The sequence below is a fragment of the Erpetoichthys calabaricus genome, chromosome 2, assembly GCF_900747795.2.
Source record: "Erpetoichthys calabaricus chromosome 2, fErpCal1.3, whole genome shotgun sequence".
NCBI lineage: Eukaryota > Metazoa > Chordata > Cladistia > Polypteriformes > Polypteridae > Erpetoichthys > Erpetoichthys calabaricus.
This window is the reverse complement of record NC_041395.2, coordinates 250,241,649-250,263,660: the sequence shown is the minus strand read 5'-3', so window position 1 is coordinate 250,263,660 and position 22,012 is coordinate 250,241,649. Positions and strand designations below refer to the sequence as shown.

Genomic DNA, 22,012 nt, shown 5'->3' with positions numbered 1-22,012 from the left:
TTCTTATGTTCATAAATTCAAGCTTCTAGAGAAGTAAACAAGGTCAGTCTGCATTGCCTTAGCTTGACACTTCTTCACAAGATGGCAGCCAGATTGACAGGTAAATCCACAATGCCCTGTGCATATTCATTTTCATTTGCAACCCTTCTGTTAGGATCACAGCAGCTGCCACAAGAGCAATACCTGTTCACAATGACTGCAATTACATTGTCATAACTGAATGCGCCACTCTTGCACTCTCTTAATCACGCTGTCTTTTCTGCCTGCTCACTAACTGTCCCCGTCTCCATCTTGATTTTCACTCCTCTCTGCACTCTCTTCCATCTTCCTGCATAAGACTTGTGCTTTTGTTTCAAGTGTAATCCCTGTTCATCCAAAATGGAAAGTGTAGTGGAGAGAAGTAAGTATCACGGTGCAGTTTCCTTCTCCTTCATCCACATTGCTCATGCAGATTGCCTTAATTATGCAAAAAGTTAAAAATTTGTTGCAGTTGACATCATCAAATAAAATGAGCGCACTCAAGCATACAATACAATCAAGACACACCAACTAACTTTGAGTTGCCAACAGTGGATTGCTGCAGAGCGTGTCTTCAGTACAGACTTCAACATAACGTATGATACTTGAACCAAATGGAGATTAAGAGGTAACATGACAGAAGTGTTTAAAATTGTGAAGGAAATTTGTACAGTGGATCTCTGCTACATCTTTAAAATAAATTCTTCAAGAAGAACAAAAGTACACAGCAGAAAACTTAAGTGCAAATTTCACAAAAATGTCATGACATTTTTCTTCACGCAATGAACTAAAGACACATGGAATACATTAAAAGTAGTGTGATAGAAAGGACCTTCAGATCTCAACTCAATGTTATTTTTGAGAATCTGGATAAATAGGATTGGCAAGCTTGTTGGGCTGGATAGTCTGTTTTTGTCAAAATTGTTCTAAATCCTAAGACAATATGCAACAAATAGCAATAGTGTATTTTTTCTCGCAGCTCCGATGTCTAGATGTTTTAATATATGGCACAGCAAAATCTCTCTCTAGGTCTCTGTCTTCCAAGAATCCAGTCTCCTCTCCATTTTTTGCAAGCAGTATGGAATAGACAGCTTTACCTCATTTAATCAGCAGGTAGCAGACTGTTTTGAGTCCTGGGATAAAAGACTAATCGCCCTGGTATATGTTTATTTGCCAATGACATTGTGTTGTGTAGCTCAGGGTAGACATTGTGGCGAGGTAATTGGAAGACTGGAGAGGGGCTTTTGGAAGACAGAGTGTTAAAGATAAATAGGAAGAACACTGAATATATTAGGTTTAAAATGATGGTTAGGATTCAGAACTTAGTCTGCAGGGAGAGTATCTATTGAAAAGAGTGGATAAATTGAAATATCTAGCAGCAGTGGTAGCCCAAAATGGAAAATTAGATGCAGAGATAACCCATAGAGTGCAGTGTGGATGGAACAATTGGATGAAGGTGTCAGGAGTATTGTGTGACTGAAGAATTAAGCTGAAGGTTAAAAGTAAGGTTTTTAAGACATTGGTAAGGCCAGCAATGAGGTATGGAGCTAAGACATGAGCAGTAAAGGGAGCACAGGAGAAGAAGTTAGATGTAGCAGAAATGACAATGTTGAGATGGATATGTGGAGTTAAAAAAGAGGGTAGAATAAGAAATGAGAAATGAGAGGTACATCAAAAGTGGGAGAGATATCTAAGAAAGTAGAGCAAAGTAAGTTGAAAAGATATGGACATGTGATAAGGAGATACAATGAATATCTGGGCAAACGTGTAATGGGAATGGAACTACAGGGGAAGAGAAAGTGAGAGATGTGAATTAATAAAGTAAAAGATGTGAACGAAAAGCATCTGACTGGTGAGGAGGTGCAAGACCGAGCTCTTTGGGTAGGGTTAATCAAGCACATTGACCCCACACAGAAGTGGTAAAAGATGAAAAGGAAAAAGAGAAAGACTCAGCAGGTAGCTGACAGTTCCATCAACTTCGTCATCCATGATGATTTTCATTGAGCATTTTCTTGAATTCTCATTGTGATTTGCTGTAACTAAGCATGTCTGTAATGGTTTTTCATGTTGAATTATAGGGCATATAATATAACGTGTATGAAGTAAATTGTTTATTTTCATAGCGACTTCATGTTTGCCACTGAAACTACATAATTTGCAGCAGCTTCAGTGTGTGATCTAATGGAAAGAGGTATGGGGCCTTTGTCAAAATCCTCAGTCATTGTCGTGATAGAAAAGCAAAATTCTCAATGACTTTTCACACCACCACCATACTGACTGCTAGGTGATTATTCTCCAATTGACCGGCATCTGACAGAAGACAATATAGAATAAAACAGCAAAGAAGACAGAAAAACAAAAACAACAAGAAGGAAAGATGTGACATTGGAACCATCTTCAAAGCACTGCTGCTGTCAGACACTTCAGTACATGTCATTTAATCAGTTCTTTTCTCATTTCATATTTTAATTAAACCTTTTACTGTTTCTATACTGTGATGGCCCTGTTTTGACATTTATTTAATATTTTTGGAAATGAATTGGATTTTTTAAGCTATTGTTATGTTCATCCAAACCAAAGAGTAACATCATGACAGAGAGAAACCAGTTCTCATTTACATTCCTTAAACTGTACCAGGTTGTGTAGTAAATAAAGTTTTTATTTTTTTCTTGTCTGTTGATTTAATTTATTGTGATTTTACATTAGATATGCTTAGCTTTATGTGAATTTATATATCTAAATGTACTTGTCTTTTTCTGGCTATGAAAGGATAAAATATTTCTACATAGAAACCACAAGGGACAACCTTTATATCCGATCATAGCCAAAGTTCAATCAACACAGGAGTTTTCCAGTTGTAAAGAAATACGGGTAAATGCAAGTCGATTAAAAATATCTAATATTCTATAAAAGATCAATTATTCTAAATGGCTTTTTATGGTTGTATTTTTCTTAGCAATGCTGTTACCCACATTGTGGCAGAGGGCAATTCTCCAGATGAGCTTTGGAAGTGGCTGCAAGACAGAAATGTAAAGGATATGACAGATGTAGCTGTTGTAGATATTTCATGGTTTACTGAGAGTATGAGAGCTGGCACCCCTGTAAGTGTAGAATCACGACATCGTCTTGTGGTAAGTATAAATTGAAAATGAGTTAATGTGAACTGAATGCCATTAAACACTAGATGGCACTGTAGACCAGTTACAATATAATTTCAGTTCTGACACTGACATTCAATAACACACAATAGTACAGACTGAAAAATGTATCAACATTCTTACAGAAATCTGCGTGATAGACAGTTTGATTTTGTCCATATGTTTTTTAGTTCATTAGTCCATTTTTTATTTACCTTTTAAATTTTTGTTACTAAAATGTATTGCACACATTTGTACAGAACAATGGTAAATTCCATCTTATTGTTGCACCCATCCAGTTTCCCATTCATTTACTGAACCCACTTAATCCATGCTGAATCCTAGCAGCACTGGAAGCAATTCATGACCCAGCTATAAATGGAAAACCAGATCATTGCATACACTTATACTGCCCTGATTCTGAGTGATCGATCAACCCAGCACACATTTTAGGATGTATGAGCTAAACAGGCAGACCTGAGGAAACTACAGGGAACATGGAAACTGTTCACAGTCAACATCCCAACTAGAAAGCATTACTGCTGTTCACTGTACCAGCATAATATGTACCATTTATCTAATGAATTCAATTTAAAATGCAGCCCATGAGGAAAGTGTGAAAAATAAGGTATCTTAAACACTTAATATAGTCCACAAAGAGCTGCTATGAAAGTCCCACAATAACAATACACAACCCCTGGCTGAACAGAGTTCTGTATGGAGAGGGGAATGTTAAGAGTACTTTGCTGAACGTGCAAAATTAATTTACACAGTGATGGACTTTTATTGGCTGCTAACAGGCAATGCTATAGAAAATTGAAAGAACTTAAAGAACATTTTCTCTGTGCTAGATACTAAGCAAGCGGGGCGATTTTCATATCTAGGTGTAAATACATTCATGTTAATTTAAAGGTTTCAGATGAAAGAACAGTGCCAAAAAATAATGAGGGAGATGGGTAGCTAACAACAACACTGCCTTACAGTTACAAAAATTGGGATTCAGTTCCTGTCTTGGCCACTGTCTTGTGGAGTCTATAATAGCGTGGCCTTTCAGCACCAAGTCTAAACTGGCCTTGGGTGAATAAGTATGTGTGTGTAAGCTGTTATTAACTGACATCCCATTCAGGGTTGATTTCTGCTGGGATGTGCTCCATCCAGTTTCCAATGCTGTTGAGATGTGCTCCAGCTCCCTGCAATCCTGTAATAGAAATTACAGTCTCAAAAAATATCACAATGAATGGTATCTGCCTGTTAGTACCTTGGTGTTTTTTTTTTTTTTAAATTCAGCCTTAACCGAGAGGCAGATTTGAAAACACAACTTTCCTAGTTCAAGTTCCAACTTTGTCATACTTTGGTGACCCAGTAGAACATACGTCTCCAAAATGGACAAGGAAATGCTTAAAGATCGTGTTTATCATAAAAAGTGTAAGATTCTTCTTTCCTAATTTAATGCTGGTTTAATCTAATCTGCTATGAAATTTTCCTAGTGCTATGTTATCATTCATTCCTTTTGTAACCTGCTTGTCAAGGCCACTGCCTATTCCAGTGCCCTGGTTGCAAGGTGGGACCAACCCTGGTTGGGGTGCCCATCTATCCCAGGACACACTTATACATAAACACTCACTCTCTAGAAAGCCTGGCCCAGTTTCGAGTTGCCAATTAACTTAACCCACATCTTTGTAATATGAAAACGTTTCAAATGCAGAAGCACATGGCCAGGTCTCCGTGGCCTCTTCTAAACTCTTGCAGCAAGATGTAATGGTCCCTGCTTGAGTCCTTATCAGATGTTTTTGCAGCATGCTGATGCCAGAGTCCCAGCATCCGTTTAATTTTACAGTTCCCTAAATGGCATTATTTGACTTGACTCCAGTTTTATCATGATCTTTATTTGTGCAAAGGAGAAAGTAACAATGAACTTTAGTATTTTAGAAAAAAAAAAAAAACAATAGCATAATTTGATAGTATGTCGTATGTCCAGACATGTTGTGAGTGATATGGATTATATTGGGCTCAGTTTTTCTGGCCAAGGCAGCCAAGTGGTGCTGCTGCTTCACCCTCTCCAGGGACAAGGGTTTGATACCATACCTGCGTTGAGTTTGCTCGTTCTTCTTGTATCCAATTGCACTTTGCCCTTGTACTCAGATGCACATTAGGTTGACTAGCAAGTTTAAAAAAGGCCTGAAGTAGTCGTTTGCATGCGTATTCTGTAAAGGCCTGGCATGCTATCCATGTATGGTTCTTTAGTACCTGATGCTGCCAGGATACGGCCTGTGAACCAGCAGTACTGACTGCTGCTCCACTGTGTGCATTTTAGACATTCTACTTTATTATATATATGACAATTTGTTTTGTATGCCAATGTGGATAATGATATCTGCTTAATAAATAATAATAATAATAATAATGAAAGATTTGCAACCTTTATCACTAGCACAGAGAGAAAATAAACTATTATTACTATGAATAAAGCTGCAGCTGGTCAGTCCTCCATCATCTTGATTGAAAAGATTTCAGATTGCACTGTTTTTGTTCCTTAGTACATGACTGCATAACTTGACCAGATGTTTATTATCCCAATTGCCAAAATCATTTCAAAGCATTTCCACACTCAGTAAATAAAACAAATGGAAAAATTATTTGGCTGGCTTTATAACTCTTTCATTTTCAAAACAGAAAAGAATGATAACCTTGGAAAGCTGTCAGAGAAGAATATTCACTCATGTATTGAACCTGTACTGGACAAAGTGCGTTCTAAAAGTGAATGAGTGATAAATTGGATACACTGTATTCAGTGACGTTCAGCCTCACACTCACATGTTATGATTCTCAGTCGTCGTCATGCGGTCAGCACTACTATGCTTCAGTATCTTGCTTATTTCATTTATAATGCAGCAGTGTAAAAAAAAGGGCTGTTTTTGTGTCTTAAGTCTGAATCACCTTGGTGTTACCGTGAACCACAATGGACTAGAAATCATCACTAAAGTAATACAACACTGCTTACAAAGAAAGCCAACACAGGAAACTAAAGAAATAAGAACAGACTACTTAGAATATTATATTGTTGAAATATTAAATAAATTAATATAATCACAATAAGAAGAAAAGAACATTCTGGTAAACCCATTACACCATCCAGAGGGTCTATCTTAAATTGTCTTACACAATATATTGATCATTTCAGAGCTTATTTAGTTCCAAATGTCGAGATCCTTTGTCAGAGACATACCTGATTTTGTATGCCATGTTCAGCAACAACATCATTTACACAGATAGTTAGTAACCTGTCACTTGGATATTAAATCATTATGTATGCACTAGCATTCCCCAATCAGCTGCACATGAGGTTGTATGTCACGCTTTTTCTCTGTCTTCTGATTATCAATTAAATTTCATAAACTTTATAACACACTTCATACACTTCAAATGGAGTTTTTTTTATTTTTTTGTCTGTCAACACAAAAAGTACTAATGAGAGAAGCATTCATCCTGGGGATAGCTATACTGTATGTCATTCATCCTGGGCATAGCTCATATGTCTCAGAGATTGAAAGTCTATTAATTTCTTTCCATAATAATCCTTTTTTACATCAAATTGTCACTTGGTTGTTTACATTTACATTAACTAGGGGGGTCTGCCCCCTGCTCGCTTCGCTTGCCCACCCCCAGGTTTGGTTTACTGGATATACAATTTTTCATGGAAACTGTTACATATGCATTATTTTCACTTTTACTTTAATACTTTTGTAAAATCAATACTTGTCCTTTATTTCCAGCCCTGGGCATGGTTAAATCTTTCTCACAGGACGTATAATGCTGCTCATGTTATGAAGGGGGGGTGGCTGAACGCACTCTAAGGAGATGCCATCGGATCATCTGCTGTCTTTCTGCTTCTGCTGCTGGCAAGCTGCGTGTTCTTTTTGTCGCGCTGCATGTTGATCATTTAAAAGCTTGTACAGTAGCTGTCCTTTTGCCACTTTGTGTCTCTGCCGCTCGCGTTGTTTTGGGGTGGCTGAATGCACGCTAAGAGTTGCAGTCGGATCATCTGCTGGCTTGTTGCTGCTGGCAAGCTGCGTTTTCTGCTTGTCGCACTTTGCGTCAATCATTTCAAAGCCTGTACAGCAACTGTCCTTTTGCCACTTCGCGTTGTGAAAGGGGGGGAGTGGCTGGCAAGCTGTGTGTTCTGTTTGTCGTTTGTCATTGTTTTAAGATCTGGGAGCACATGAAGTGTGTCTGCCAAAAGCATTCCAACAACTGCTTGGTTAGATGTGCGTGAACTTGTTTTAAATGATGTCTCACTGCCTTCTCTCGCATGACATTAATGTGTCTCTCGTGTGACATTAAAGTGTCTCTCGCATGGCGTTAAAGTGTCTCTTGCGGGACGCCAAATTGTCTTTCAAGAAGATCACGTCTCGTCTCCCTCCAAGGATTTTTTTTTTTTATAATAGAGAGATTTTCTTAGCAGATGCTTTTACCTGAAGTGGCTTACAAAAGAGGTCAGCGTAATCAAGGAAACATCAGTTTGTGGGTCCTTTTTGGAACAAGTGTTACAGGACAAGGTTACAACATTGATCATTTCAAGTAAGGTGCTCACAAGAAAATGCAAGCTAGTTACACTTCCTTAGTTACAACAACCTATCAATGCCATTGTCAAATACACTGTATACAGAAATTCACAGAACAAGAGGGTCTTCAACACTTCTTAATCACATTAAGGGAGTAGGCAGTTCAAATGGAGGTGGACAGCTCGTTCCTCCAGCTAGGAGTTACACATGAAAAGAGTATGGATTGAGATTTAATGCCACACAGAGGTGGTATAACCAGGTACCATTCATCAGTAGACCTGAATGGGATAGAAGGAGCATAGGACCTCACATGTGTCTCCATATACTAGGTGCTGACACATTTACTACTCTCTGGGCAAACACCAATGATTTGAACTTAATAGATGCTTCTGCAGGGAGCCAGTGTAGTGATATGAAAAGAGGTGTGACATGTGCCTGCCTCAGCTGGTTTAATATCAGACATGTCGCTGCATTTTGAATCATCTGCATCGGCTCGGTAACTCATACCTATACTCCTACTAGTAGAGAGTTGCAGTAGTCCAGATGTGACAAGACCAAAGCCTGGACCAGTACTTGTGCTGCATGCTCTGTCAGATATGGTCTGATCTTGTGCATGTTGTATAGCGCGAATATGCAATGATGAGAGCCGAGCTAAACAGAGCCAGTGCTGAAAGATGTACAAACTGGGATAACAGTGAGGTCAGTCTTGGCCAGGCTGAGCCAGAGATTGTACTCGTTCATCTAGGTTCAACCAAGTTTGGTTTTGTTACATTGATGAATATATTTTTATAGTGGAATTGTGATGGCACTTTACTTAGGCTTTTTCAAAATGACCTTAACAGCTGTGATTAAATTTAACCTTTACTATACACCATGGTGTACATTTTGTTTCATTTTTGGATATTACTGTTCAATCCATTGATAAGCACTTTCATTTTTTAATATTAAGAAACACTACTGGAATACTGTATTACATGTCTCTTGTTTTACCCAATGTCATTAATCAAAAATTTACCTGTATCGCAGTTCTTTTATTTGAGATAGATTTGTTCTGAGCATAGTAAATTTATTAAATCCTAAGAAGATATGAAAATATGTAAGTACTCTAGGAAGTGCATTGATTCCGCTTTCAAAAGAGTCTTGCCTGTCAACAGAGACATATTATTAATTCCTAAATCGGGAATATCTAACACACTCATTATATGCACTCTTACCTACTCTCCACATGCAAATCAAATATGACAAATCATATTAAAACTGGCAAATTTAGGCTCAACTTAGCATTTCATAGGAAACCCAAGGGTTAAGTACTACACTGGAATTGTACATCACAGACATAATTGATTACTTAGTTTATACCACAAGATTTTGGACATATTTTTATCTTATTCAGTGTTTAGATTGCTTTCCTCATTTAACTGTAACACATTTCCTGAGATTGATTTTCAAAAGTATCTAACAAATTTTGATTCTTATTTTTTCCGTCCATATGGCTGGACTATGTACTTATTTCTAATCCTCCTGGTGTTTTAAGCCTTCGGTGCCTTCTGTGATTCTGGGAAATGTGAACTCAATCTCAAATAAGATCGACGAACTGGCTGCGCTGGTGAAAAATGTGAGAACCTACAGAGAATGCAGTTTGTTGTGCTTTTGCGAAACGTGGCTATCTACCACCATCCCAGATGCTAACGTGGAGCTACCCGGGTTTAGCACAGTTAGAGCGGACAGAGATACAAGTACCTGCGGGAAGCACAAAGGAGGAGGACTCGCTCTCTATGTTAATACACGGTGGTGTAACTCTGGACATGTTAATGTCAAAGTCTCCACTTGCTGCAGGGACATTGAACTGTTGGCCGTAAGTTTGCGTCCCTATTACTTGCCCAGAGAGTTTGGACACGTCATTGTTGTTATTATATACATCCCTCCTCGGGCGAACGTGGAGACAGTGAGTGAAATCATCCATTCTGCTGTTGCTAAATTACAAACGCAGTGCCCTGAGGCACTTGTGCTAATCGCTGGAGACTTTAACCATGTGACGCTGGACAAAACATTACCTGCCTTCTCCCAGTATGTGGACTGTAACACCCGGGGAAATAAGACTATTGATTTACTGTATGCAAACGTTAAAGACGCATACTGCGCCACCCCGCTGCCTGCGCTTGGGAAAGCAGATCATAACCTGGTTCTGCTTCAGCCTCACTACAAACCAAACCAAGAGTGAGGGTCCTACCTACAACCACACGTTCATTCAGGAAGTGGTCCCCGGAGGCAGAGAAGACTCTGAGAGAATGCTTTGGAACTACAGACTGGGATATCCTGCAGGGATCACATAGTGAGAACATTGAGGAGGTTGTTGACTGCACTACTGACTACATCAACTTCTGTATGGTCATTGTAGTTCCAGTAAGAACTGTACACTGCTATGCTAACAACAAGCCATGGATTACAAGTGACATCAAGGGCCTTTTGAACCAGAAGAAAAGGGCTTTTAAAGGTGGTGATCAGCATGAGCTCAAGCGCGTGCAGAAGGAACTCCGAGTCCAGCTCAGGGCGGCGAAGGAGCAGTACATAAGAAAGCTGGAGCAGAAGTTGCAGAATAACAGCATGAAGGAAGTGTGGGATGGGATGAAGATCATCACTGGCTGCAGCTTGAAGCGGGGTACCACCATCGAGAGAGACGTGAAGAGAGCAAACCAAATGAACAACTTCTTTAACAGGTTTGACCACCCTAACCCACTCTCACCTCGGAGTACTGCACTCTCTACACTTCCTTCTAATGATACCAGCATAGGAGAGACATCCCCACCCACAATTACAACAGCGCAGGTGAGCAGAGAGCTAAGGAGACTTCGTGTCAGCAAAGCAGCGGGTCCAGATGGAGTATCGCCACGACTGCTGAAGGTCTGTGCATCGGAGCTGGGGGGTCCTCTACAGCGCATCTTCAACCTGAGCCTGGAACAGGGGAGAGTCCCGAGGCTTTGGAAAACATCTTGCATCACCCTAGTCCCAAAGGTATCACGTCCTAGTGAGCTGAATGACTTCCGGCCTGTTGCTCTGACATCACATGTGATGAAGACCATGGAGAGGCTGCTACTTCACCACCTGAGGCCACAGGTTCAACACGCCCTCGATCCTCTGCAGTTTGCATATCAGGAGAAGGTGGGAGCGGAGGATGCCATCATCTATATGCTACACCGATCCCTCTTCCACTTGGACAGAGGCAGTGGTGCTGTAAGAATTATGTTTCTAGACTTCTCTAGTGCCTTCAACACAATCCAACCTCTGCTCCTTAGGGACAAGCTGACAGAGATGGGAGTTGATTCATACCTGGTGGCATGGATCGTGGACTATCTTAAAGACAGACCTCAGTATGTGCGTCTTGGGAACTGCATGTCTCACATTGTGGTCAGCAACACAGGAGCGCCACAGGGGACTGTACTTTCTCTGGACCTGTTCAGCCTATATACATCGGACTTCCAATACAACTCGGAGTCCTGCCACGTGCAAAAGTTCACGGACGACACTGCTATCGTGGGCTGCATCAGGAGTGGGCAGGAGGAGGAGTATAGGGACCTAATCAAGGACTTTGTTAAATGGTGCGACTCAAACCACCTACACCTGAACACCAGCAAAACCAAGGAGCTGGTGGTGGATTTTAGGAGGCCCAGACCACTCATGGACCCCATGATTATCAGAGGTGACTGTGTGCAGATGGTGCAGACCTATAAATACCTGGGAGTGCAGCTGGATTATAAATTAGACTGGACTGCCAATACTGATGCTCTGTGTAAGAAAGGACAAAGCCGGTTATACATCCTTAGAAGGCTGGTGTCCTTCAACATCTGCAATAAGATGCTGCAGATGTTCTATCAGACGGTTGTGGCAAGCGCCCTCTTCTACGCGGTGGTGTGCTGGGGAGGCAGCATTAAGAAGAAAGACTCCTCACGCCTGGACAAACTGGTGAGGAAGGCAGGCTCTGTTGTTGGCATGGAACTGGACAGTTTGACATCTGTGGCAGAGCGACGGGCGCTAAACAGGCTCCTATCAATTATGGAGAATCCACTGCATCCACTAAACAGTGTCATCTCCAGACAGAAGAGCAGCTTCAGCGACAGACTGCTGTCAATGTCCTGCTCCACTGACAGACTCAGGAGATCATTCCTCCCCAAAACTATGCGACTTTTCAATTCCACCTGGGGGGGGTAAACGTTAACATTATACAAAGTTATCTATCTATCTATCTATCTATCTATCTATCTATCTATCTATCTATCTATCTATCTATCTATCTATCTATCTATCTATCTATCTATCTATCTATCTATCTATCTATCTATCTATCTATCTATCTATCTATCTATCTATCTATCTATCTTTGCCGGTTACTTTGCTTGAGTCACTTTTTAAACTGAAGAACCTCCTCTCCCCCTCATTCATTCGTCAAGAGTCCTGTCTTCAATTCAAAAAGTAATTCCCATGATGCTTTAGTTTACTGTTTTTTTTGTTAGCTGTTTATTCTTGAAGTGTCTCTTTAACAATACTGTATTTTAGCAGAAAGCATGCGTTTTGCAAGTTTTGAGTATGCAGCTGGATAACTGACATGTGGATTGTGTGACACAAGTAACGTGAGATTTTTTTTCTTTTTTCAATCAATGCTTTTCATCTTATTTCAAGTTGTACAGCACTAGATACTATTGGCTTCTGTTATACCATAAACTTTTATTCTGCCCATTCTACATGAAAACATGGGGTGATAGTAATGGCTGAGAAAAAATTTAAAGTACTTGGAGTAATAAACATAAACAAAATATAATTCTTGCGTGTTTTTTGTGTGATTTTTTTATTTTTCACCTTTCTTTTGGTTTTGAAAAGTAAACATAAGATTAATTTGTGGATATTCATAGTATCATTATTATATTCATTTTTGTTATAATTGAATGATGTTACATTTCAAGCACTATTGTCCTATTTTACTTAACTTTATTGTGAAGCACAGCCACAGCACACACAAGCTTCTATTTATTGAATTTGATTTCTAGATTAGATGCTGTAGCCTGTCCTGTCAGTATTAACACAAAGCATGAATCAGCCCTTGATGTGATACCAGACGGTCACCAGTCATACTCATGCACTCACTCACAGGGGGCTAGTTAAGTCAACCTTGGATGATGTCTCTGTATTTTGAACAAGGCATGCTATCTTCATGTAATTGTGAAATTAACAGGAATTCACGAAACGAGAGTCAACATTGTAAGCTATGCATTTGTACCAGCTACGAGTGCAACAATCCATCAAACCATCCACTTGCCAATCACATGTAATAAAGATTTATGTCATCATTTTTAATTAAAAAAAAAAAGTTTTAACCTTTTGCTTTTATGGTCTATTTTGGAATTATTATTAATGTTATTTTGCTTTCATTACTGTGACACCATTTTTTGTACCATCTTTTTCATTATTATGACCATTTGGTGTTCTTCTGTTATTGTTGTGGCCACCTTGTTTATCCTTTCCAGTCACATAATTGACACTAATGTGACACATGATATCACATTTTAACAGTGTTTAAGTATCAGTATCCAAGTTTCTGGATCAAAGTAATAAGTTGCCATTCACCCAAACAATTCTTCTTAGACAACTTCATGTTAATATTGGCTGGGAAGTTTTACTCTTCTTCGTTTAACTTTGACTTTTGTATTGAATATTGTGTTTAGTTATTCGACCTCTCTTGATATCTGCTAAACTTGTCCCTGCCTGTTTTTACTAACAATACTTTTAGACCAGCCTATTCATTAACTGTATTCTTTGTCATTTTGGACTTGACAATTCTTTTTTTTTTTAATTTAGGTATGTGGGATGGTAGAGTTTCTCCTAGTAATAGTGGATACAATGTGAGAGGGTTAATTTATCACAAGGCACACTCCCCCTCTCACTCAATGACTCGGCCATTATAGCGTCCAAACACCTCCTTTCCCTGTCTTTGACAAAAGATTTACTAATTAATTTTTAAGCTTTTCAGCTACACATACTTGACTGATATACAGTATCAGAATTGTGATCCATTGTTTGTAAAAGAATGCAAGTGGCCATCCTTATTTATGTGATCCATGCTGTGGTGCTAGTTGAGCTCCTGGCTGCTTTTTTTCAGCGTGATTTTTAATTAACAACAACACTAACATCATTTATTTCTATATCACAGTTTCATGTCAAGTATGTAGATTAAATAGTTTTACAAGATGTCAAGAATAAATAATATACTAAAAATAGTAAATCAATATGTACTTACATAACACAAATATTGAAGTAATGGATAGAATCCTTATTTAAAGATTTGTATAAGTTTGAAATAATAATTGCAATTCTATGGATGATGGAAAAAAAAAGAAACAAAATCATCAGGGGTTCCAAGGCCAAAAGACCACCCAACCCCCTCTGGACATTCTACCTAACATAAATGTGCTTGAGTAGTTCTTTATTGTTTTTAAACGTTTTCCATAATGCCGTGGGATGTGTTGACAGTTGGAGTATCAGCTTTCATTCCAATATCACAAGCAGCTGAATAGTATTTTGATCCGGTGGTGATGGCACAAAACACCACCACAGAAAAACCAGAAAAGAAAGCAGAGTAAAGTAGAGGTCAATAATGATTGCAATAATAATTGATTATGTGTCTAAGTCACCCAATAAAATTAATAGTTTCAGGTTGTTAACTGGCTGATTTTTGTCAGCCTTCATTGTCCTGGTTTTCATTTCTGTTATTAATCACTAATTAATATACCATATTAATATATAATCAGAATTGGCTTTCAGTAAATCCTTGAAGGCTTTTGGGTAACTGAGGGAAAAATGTTGTCTGTAAAAACAGGGAATTATGTAGGTGCATTTTAAAATTCCCTGTTAAATGAAAGTATATTAACAAATGAACTCATGCTGATCAAATACTGCATGTGTTCTTTAGAGGTCGGTTTATTATTATGAAGTGGTATCCAGTTGACAAAAGATGGCTGGAGCAAGGGCACCACCAGAATGGCACAAAGTGATCTGAAATCCTTCACAAGATAGGGAGAAACACACTGACTATATGAGAGCGCTCTAAACTCGTGTTGAATGCTCTGTAAAATACACAGGGACACCAGTACAGTAATGTAATCTACTGTACATGGCACATGTGACGTTCCTGTAATAATAATAATTCTTCTTTACATTTGTTTAGTGCTTTTTCTCACTACTCAAAGTGCTCAAGACATTAGAGGCTAGGTATCTTAGCAAGCTGAAAAAGTGAGACATAACAGAGCCAGCAAGAAGTTACAAGGTGTTCTGGCCTTTAGGGTGGACATGATCCTAAGCCCTGTAATCAGTTTTCTGGTCTAATTCTTTTACTATAATGTTCACCAGGACAATTCACTTTGTAGTAACTCCAGGCATCTTTCCTGCACAAGGCATCTCCCCCACTGCTACATGATCCCAGTGACTCTACTTGGCCCTTTGTGTGCCACCACCAAGTGCTTGCACAGTGCAACACTGACTTTTTACCTGTCCTTCATGACCTTCCCCTTAATGCTCGCTCTCTTTCCTCATGGGCACGCAAAGATTACCAGCTTGTAACTCACTCTCCTTTGAAAGCTTCCTGGCATTACCCCAGCACTCTCTTGCCAACTAGATGTGCCATAACATATTATTTGTAAAGCTCATTACATTGGAGCCAAATGATCTGTTTTATTTCTAAAAAAAAGGGTTGACTTGACTCAAAACGCATCATAATCAATTTTGAAAAGAGAACCAGCCAGTGCCAATTGCATGACTGAGGAAACACCAGTACACACAAATACTAACAGTATCAACTAACACACACTGCACTTGTATTTGTCAGGAGTAAATGCTGCCTGAAATGTTATATTTATCTGGCAGCCTAATGCTAACCCAAAAATGCACACAACTTAAAGCAAATGGCAAAAGACAAAACACTGGAACACTGTTGGAGAAATAAAACATAGCTTTGATATTTTAAGCTAAGGTGTATATTGGAAGAAACAACTGTAAATGTAGTACACTAACATCATCAAATAAATGGTATGACAAGGGGCATGGACAACATTCATTTCTGAGTAAGGTGATGAGCTAGTGGTTCACATGAAGTTTCAGAAATTTAATTAAGCTTGTAGTGTTTCATGACTAGCGAAATGCATGCCATTTACACAGGAATAAAGATGTTTAGTTCCTGTCTGGAAGCATTTTTTATGTGCCAATTCCATGTGCTTCTGCTTGTCATTCCATGTTTAAATAAAGTTCTCCAGTGAAAATATAAAAGGAGTCATTTTAGGTCAATGTAGATATTTTGTTGAAAAATTAATTTTCTAAACTACTAAACATGATCTGTCCAGTACTGCGATTTATATAGTCCTATATATAGATTTATAATATACTGTATTATGTCATCAAGTTGTTTTAATTGTCAGTACAATTAGATGTAGTATTAAATGTAGTATTTAAATTCTTCGGTACTAATAATTAGTTTAGACTATGTATTATGCATTTTATTGTTCTCTGTTCGTCGGCGTGAGCAATAATTAGTGGTTTTCAGCTGCGATTATTAGTATGATGAAATAAAGTTATAAAGCACATACATTTTATTTCTAAGCATGTCGTCAAATTTTAAATTGTGTCTAAACAGCAGTGTACAAATTAAGTTTGGCAACAGTTTAGATAGAGTTCATATCATAGGCTTATAGCAAGTAGCGAGCCACATACTCATCACAAATTTTAATAAAATTTCAATGAATAATGGGCTGAGTGGGTCGACCTCATCACCTCACTCGTTGAAGGATGCCCGGGACAGTTTTGAGACCTAGTCAGCTAACGGTAATGTGTGTGTTGGTTCATCTTTGTGTGAAAAATAAGCAACATATCACATACACTCTGTGATCATGTAAGCAAGAGACACAGAATGTGATTAATTTTACTGGTAGCTGTGTCTTACCTATGTTATGCAGCAAAAGTGCGAGCAATATTACTTACTTCCTGTTCCAAAGAAATACTGTGAGTTTCACTTTTACAGGTTTTATAAAGCCAAATATAAAACAAATTTTAACATCAGTTTCATGACAGAAATTTTTCGTCAGATGTAACTTGGCTGTTTTGCTCCTTGCTGCTAGAGGTTCAGGTGAAGGTTCAACAGCTGTGTCTTGGCATGGAGAACTCATGCCAAAGCTGAATGGCTCAGAGACTCCCAACAAGACAGCGCTCAGATATTACACCACTGTGAAAAACAGCAAGTGAGCAAGCAGCAGTAAACTCTTTTATTATTTGATTCAAATCTTAGTTACAGCATTAGCTATCACGTTCAGTATATGACCTTTCTTCTCACATTTTGTTTTCTGTAAGTAGAAGGTTTCAGCATGTTCATGGTTATATAAAATGTTTTGTGCATGGCCATCAGTTCTTCTTTTCTTGTTCTCTAAAAGTTTAGATTTCAAAACGGCCCTATTCAAAACCTCAATACCAACTGGCATTTAATATTGTTAAGTAAAAACCAGCATACCTTTCATGCACAAAAGTAAAATAAGTCTTTCTATGTATAAATATTGCAAAAAACCTCATATCCTGTATTCTTACCTAATTAACATAAATATCATCTACTGTTCAATTCTGCTCTGTACTTGTAATTATGTACTTGTACATAATACTTATGTTTTGTTCTGTGTATTATATTGTATTGACCCCCTTTTTTTGACACCCACTGCACGCCCAACCTACCTGGAAAGGGGTCTCTTTTTAAACTGCCTTTCCCAAGGTTTCTTCCGTTTTTTTTTTTTCCTGCTAGGGTTTTTTTGGGAGTTTTTTCTTGTCTTCTTAGAGAGTCAGGGTTGGGGGGCCGTCAAAAGGCAGAGCCTGTTAAAGCCCATTGCTGCACTTCTTGTATGATTTTGGGCTATTCAAAAATAAATTGCATTGTGTTGTAATGTATAATAAATCACACATAAAGTGTTACACAATACAGCACCCGGCACAGTGACCATAAAACCATCTTGAGGATTCATTTTGGATCTTACCAAAGTATGTCATGTTTAAGTGTCTTCTAATTCTGTTTTGATTTGTATTGCAATTTATAATGAGTGTGTATGTTAGATACACCCCTAAAATAAACTGAGAGAAGACAGAAGACTGTTCGTATTGTTATCCTTAAATAACATCACTTTAAACTAATAATTATAATCAGTAGAAATAAACTGCATGTGACAGCTCATTAATTAATTAATTGAATCTCAAAGTCAACATTATGAACTCTTCAGATTCATTGTATGCTTACAGATATACAGGATATATTTTAATTATTTTTCCTTGATAAAGCACTCTTTAATGAGCTGTGGGACCCATTATATAATCAATAAAACAATCAATTCTTACCTTTAGGTAGAAGATTCCAGGATTATAAAAGACTGTAGTGCAGGGCTGGGCAGCAGTGGAACAATTTCTCAGTATGCTTGCCAAAGGAAGACCACTTTGAAGAACTGCAATAAAATATTCACGGTAATTCCTTTTATAAATGTTGAATGTTTAAATTGAAAGAATTTCTTAAGTTTTTACATGCTGCTGAAAGACTTTCATCTCACATGCTGATTTGAATGTTGTTAGTGAATTGGCACTCTAGGTTAGTGTCATACCATTCACCTGGCTCCGATCTGAATTGGAGGTGGGTTTGAGAATTGATATAGATGTGTGTGTATGATTTGATGGTGTCATTGCTACAGGCATGTAAAAGTCGGTGGCTCAGCATTCAGGTTGTCCAAGTATTGGCATATTTCTAAGAGACTTACGGTTGCTGTGTGCTTGTTTTCTTATTCTGTTTCCATTTTTTTACTATAGCCTGCCTTTTTAACCTTTGCTTTTTTGCCTAGGATTTTGCTTTTGTTGTTTTGATAGTATTGAGTCTTTGTTAATTACATCAGGTTGTATTTTGAACCATTTCCTGATTGCTCTTTCAAATATCCTTTTAAGGGTTATACTTTTTTCTGTTTATCCTTTAATAAAAGTTTTTTTCCACCTGTCTGTTTTTAAACCTGCCCAAAAATGTATTGTAGTCCAGTGAGGTAAGGGGTGAAATCCTGGAGATCAGAAAAAGACAGGAATCAAAGCAGAAGGAGCAAGATGTTAACATTTAAATAAATAACAAAACAAAGTTGAAACCAGAACAGACAAACCTAGCACTAGGATCTAGTTATATTAGAAACTTACTACAATACTGAAAAGCTTTGACAATAATTTTATCTACCAAGGGATAATACATGGAATAACAATATTTACTTCCATGATGTTATTGATGCAATAATCACGATCATGTGATATTTCCAAACAGCACTGTGTAAATATAAAATTTTATTTTGTTAAGCCAAGTTCAAACGGAAAATAAGTCCCAAAAATGGAATTCTAATGTAAAACACACATGAAATACATAAACATAGATGCATGACAATGTGTTAATAAAACAGTAAGAGTGAAATAGGACTATTAAATTAACATTAATTTCTTTGTTCAAAGGAACTGCAAAAGGGAAGCCAACAGTGTTCAAGGCAAAACCTGAAAATCACAGTATCGAACTTCAAAACAGAGGAGTGTTTTAAAATTCAAAGCCAAAAGAAAATAAAAGGCTGCTAACAAACTCATATGAAATTCTGTAACAAAACTTTGCTTTTTGAAAAAGGCTTTTAATATTCATTCAGTCCAAAAACAGGATACAAAATATTACAAACCAACACAAGTGCTACAACAAAACAATCGCATGATGGCTGCGCACATGGCAACCACCATCAAACTAGCGACAACCGTTAGAAAACAAACAAAATGCATTACAAAATAAAAAAAATAAGAAGAAAACAGCCAAAAGTTAAAATACCAATTGAAATGTTAATAATCGCAAAATACTAATGAAGTAACAATTTGTTAATCCTGCTTAATCCAGTTATAAAACTGTGGATTGCACCTTGGACACAAGGCAGGAAAAAGGCCTGGACACATTGGCTGTCCACTGTACTACATTTGTCACACAATATAACATCCATCGCACAGTTGTCATCTTAGACTTTTAGGAATATTTTGGAGAAGTAACCAAGAGAAACTTTACTGAACTCCACAAAATGCTTTGAATTCAATAGGGAAGGAGGAACTAGTTTTGAGTGGATTATAATGACAGAATCATCTGGCAACTTTGCTCGACAAATTATCGTTGTCAAAAATTTGATGTGAACTGTGAGGCAGCAGTGCTTATTACTGTGCCACTATGCTTCCAACAGCAAAAGACTCAGATAGAAGCAGCACTTGTTTTAGATTGAAGCTCCAACACATGGCTAATTATGCATGCAAATTAGCCATCCATTGCTGCGTTACAGGGATCAGTGTTATATATCCACAGGTAATATTCATAATATTGTAATATCCTAATATTCTTATTACAGTCAGCTAATGCCCCCTCAAATGAAAATGCTGCAATTTTTTTAAACACATGCTGGGTGAAAGGCTGGAGTACTGATGAGGTTGAGCACATGGATTCTGCAGCTCTGTGATGCTGACCTTGCAAAGTATCATGAGGTAGTGGGAATGACATATTAGTATACAGCAGCCTAGGGGAATTACTAGGAAAATATTTGGCAAACAAGGTCCCTGGCAAACATTTGCTGTTAAAAATGCTATGGCCAATTTTGCTGATCAAAACTAGTCAGGAAATACAAAATTGCAAAGCAAAAAATAAAACTAAAATCACATCAAACATAAAAGCCAAGGTTTTTAGAGCCTCTAATTCATTCTAAGGGAGATTTGATCTTTTTGAGAGAGTCTTTTCAGAGGTTCAGTCTTTTGAGAACATCAACAAAATGGCTCCCTGTTTTCTTTCTTCCTGGATCACAAGAAAAGACCGGGGCTGCACCAAAGTTTCTTTCATATTTCGACACACAAATCTGATTATTGGCTAATTAGTGCTTTGATTTGGGCAAGTTTTATTTTTTGTATCTTGAATAACTTTTTTTCCAAATGTTTCTGTTTTGAAATTTTAGAAGTGGTGTTATTTTCTTTTGGAATTTTTGGGGGCATTGTTTCCCAGATACAGTGATAGTTTGTTAGAGGGCGGGTTCCTGGAACCCTTCATGTGAAACTTTAAAAGTCACCATTAGCATAGTATCCAAGATTTTGAATATCATCTAAAAACTTTTTTGATTAAGAACAATCTGTATTTTGGACCTTAAGCCTTGATTTTTTAAGTTTTGGCTTTGGTGATAGTACTTTTTGTCATCCTGGTTTTTGGATTTTGCCTGTTATTTTGACTTCCAGTTATGTTCTGATCCAATTAATTTATTTTTTCCTTCTTCCTCATACTGGGCAAAACAGTTTGCAGTAAGTGACTGAGATCAGATTGAAAGGGTGAACAAGTATCATATATAGTGTGTGTGACTTTTTTTAGTCCTTTTCTCACTTCTATGGTGGCTATATAAAACAAGTTTTATATTAAATTTACATTTACTCACTTGGCAGATGCTTTAATCCAAAGCAGCTTAGAAAAGTGGACAGTATAATTGTGTGAACATCAGCCTGGGGAGCTGTTTGAGAACAAGGGTTACAGGACAGGGATACAAGATTGATCATCACATGTGAAGAACTCAGAACAAAATGCAAGCTATTTATACTGCCTTAGTTACAAGAACCTATCAAAGCAGAAAAACACAGAACATAAAAAGAACACAAAGAGTACTGAAGCGTACATTGGAGTAGAAACCTTTACAGCATTACATTTTAAGGATTCCACAGAAATGTGGAGCATTTGGTATCAGAATATGCCTTTTCAAAAGAAAACAAACTGTTTTTATTTTATGTATCATTTATTTTATATGTCGTCATTCTATAGCAACATTTATTTATATAGCACATTTTCTTGTAAGTGCTTTACAAAATGGCAATAGACAAATTACTATCGAAAGAACCTTTAGTGGTTATAGTCGTAAAAGTCAAGGACAGATCTGATAATATATGACCAGACAGGAGAAGAAAACAAAAACTCTATGACTGAATAAAAACATTAACCTTGAACCTTAATGGAGTTGCTTGCTTAGTGATGTCACTTGCATTTCTGAAGAGAGAATTTAGTACTGCCTACAGTTTTTGTCTCTGCTATGTTACTGTAGCTACAAAGATACTGTATATTATATAATTAAAAAATTCAGACAATATTCATAAAATGATTTATTGTACACATATTGACTTTTTAGAATATGCTTATTATTTTCAATTATATAAAAAAAATTCTATCATTAT

The 22,012-nt window shown here is 37.5% G+C and overlaps 1 protein-coding gene across 1 annotated transcript in view; it reads left to right on the top strand.

Moving 5' to 3' along the window:
- The first annotated feature begins 2,945 nt into the window (after nt 1–2,945).
- dntt (deoxynucleotidyltransferase, terminal) overlaps nt 2,946–22,012 on the top strand; it is a 374,911-nt gene continuing 355,844 nt past the window's right edge. Inside the window, exons 1-2 of the mRNA XM_028793415.2 lie at nt 2,946–3,149; nt 18,128–18,244. Of these exons, the coding sequence (XP_028649248.2) occupies nt 2,946–3,149; nt 18,128–18,244 (321 nt within the window). The remainder of the gene's footprint in view (nt 3,150–18,127; nt 18,245–22,012) is intronic.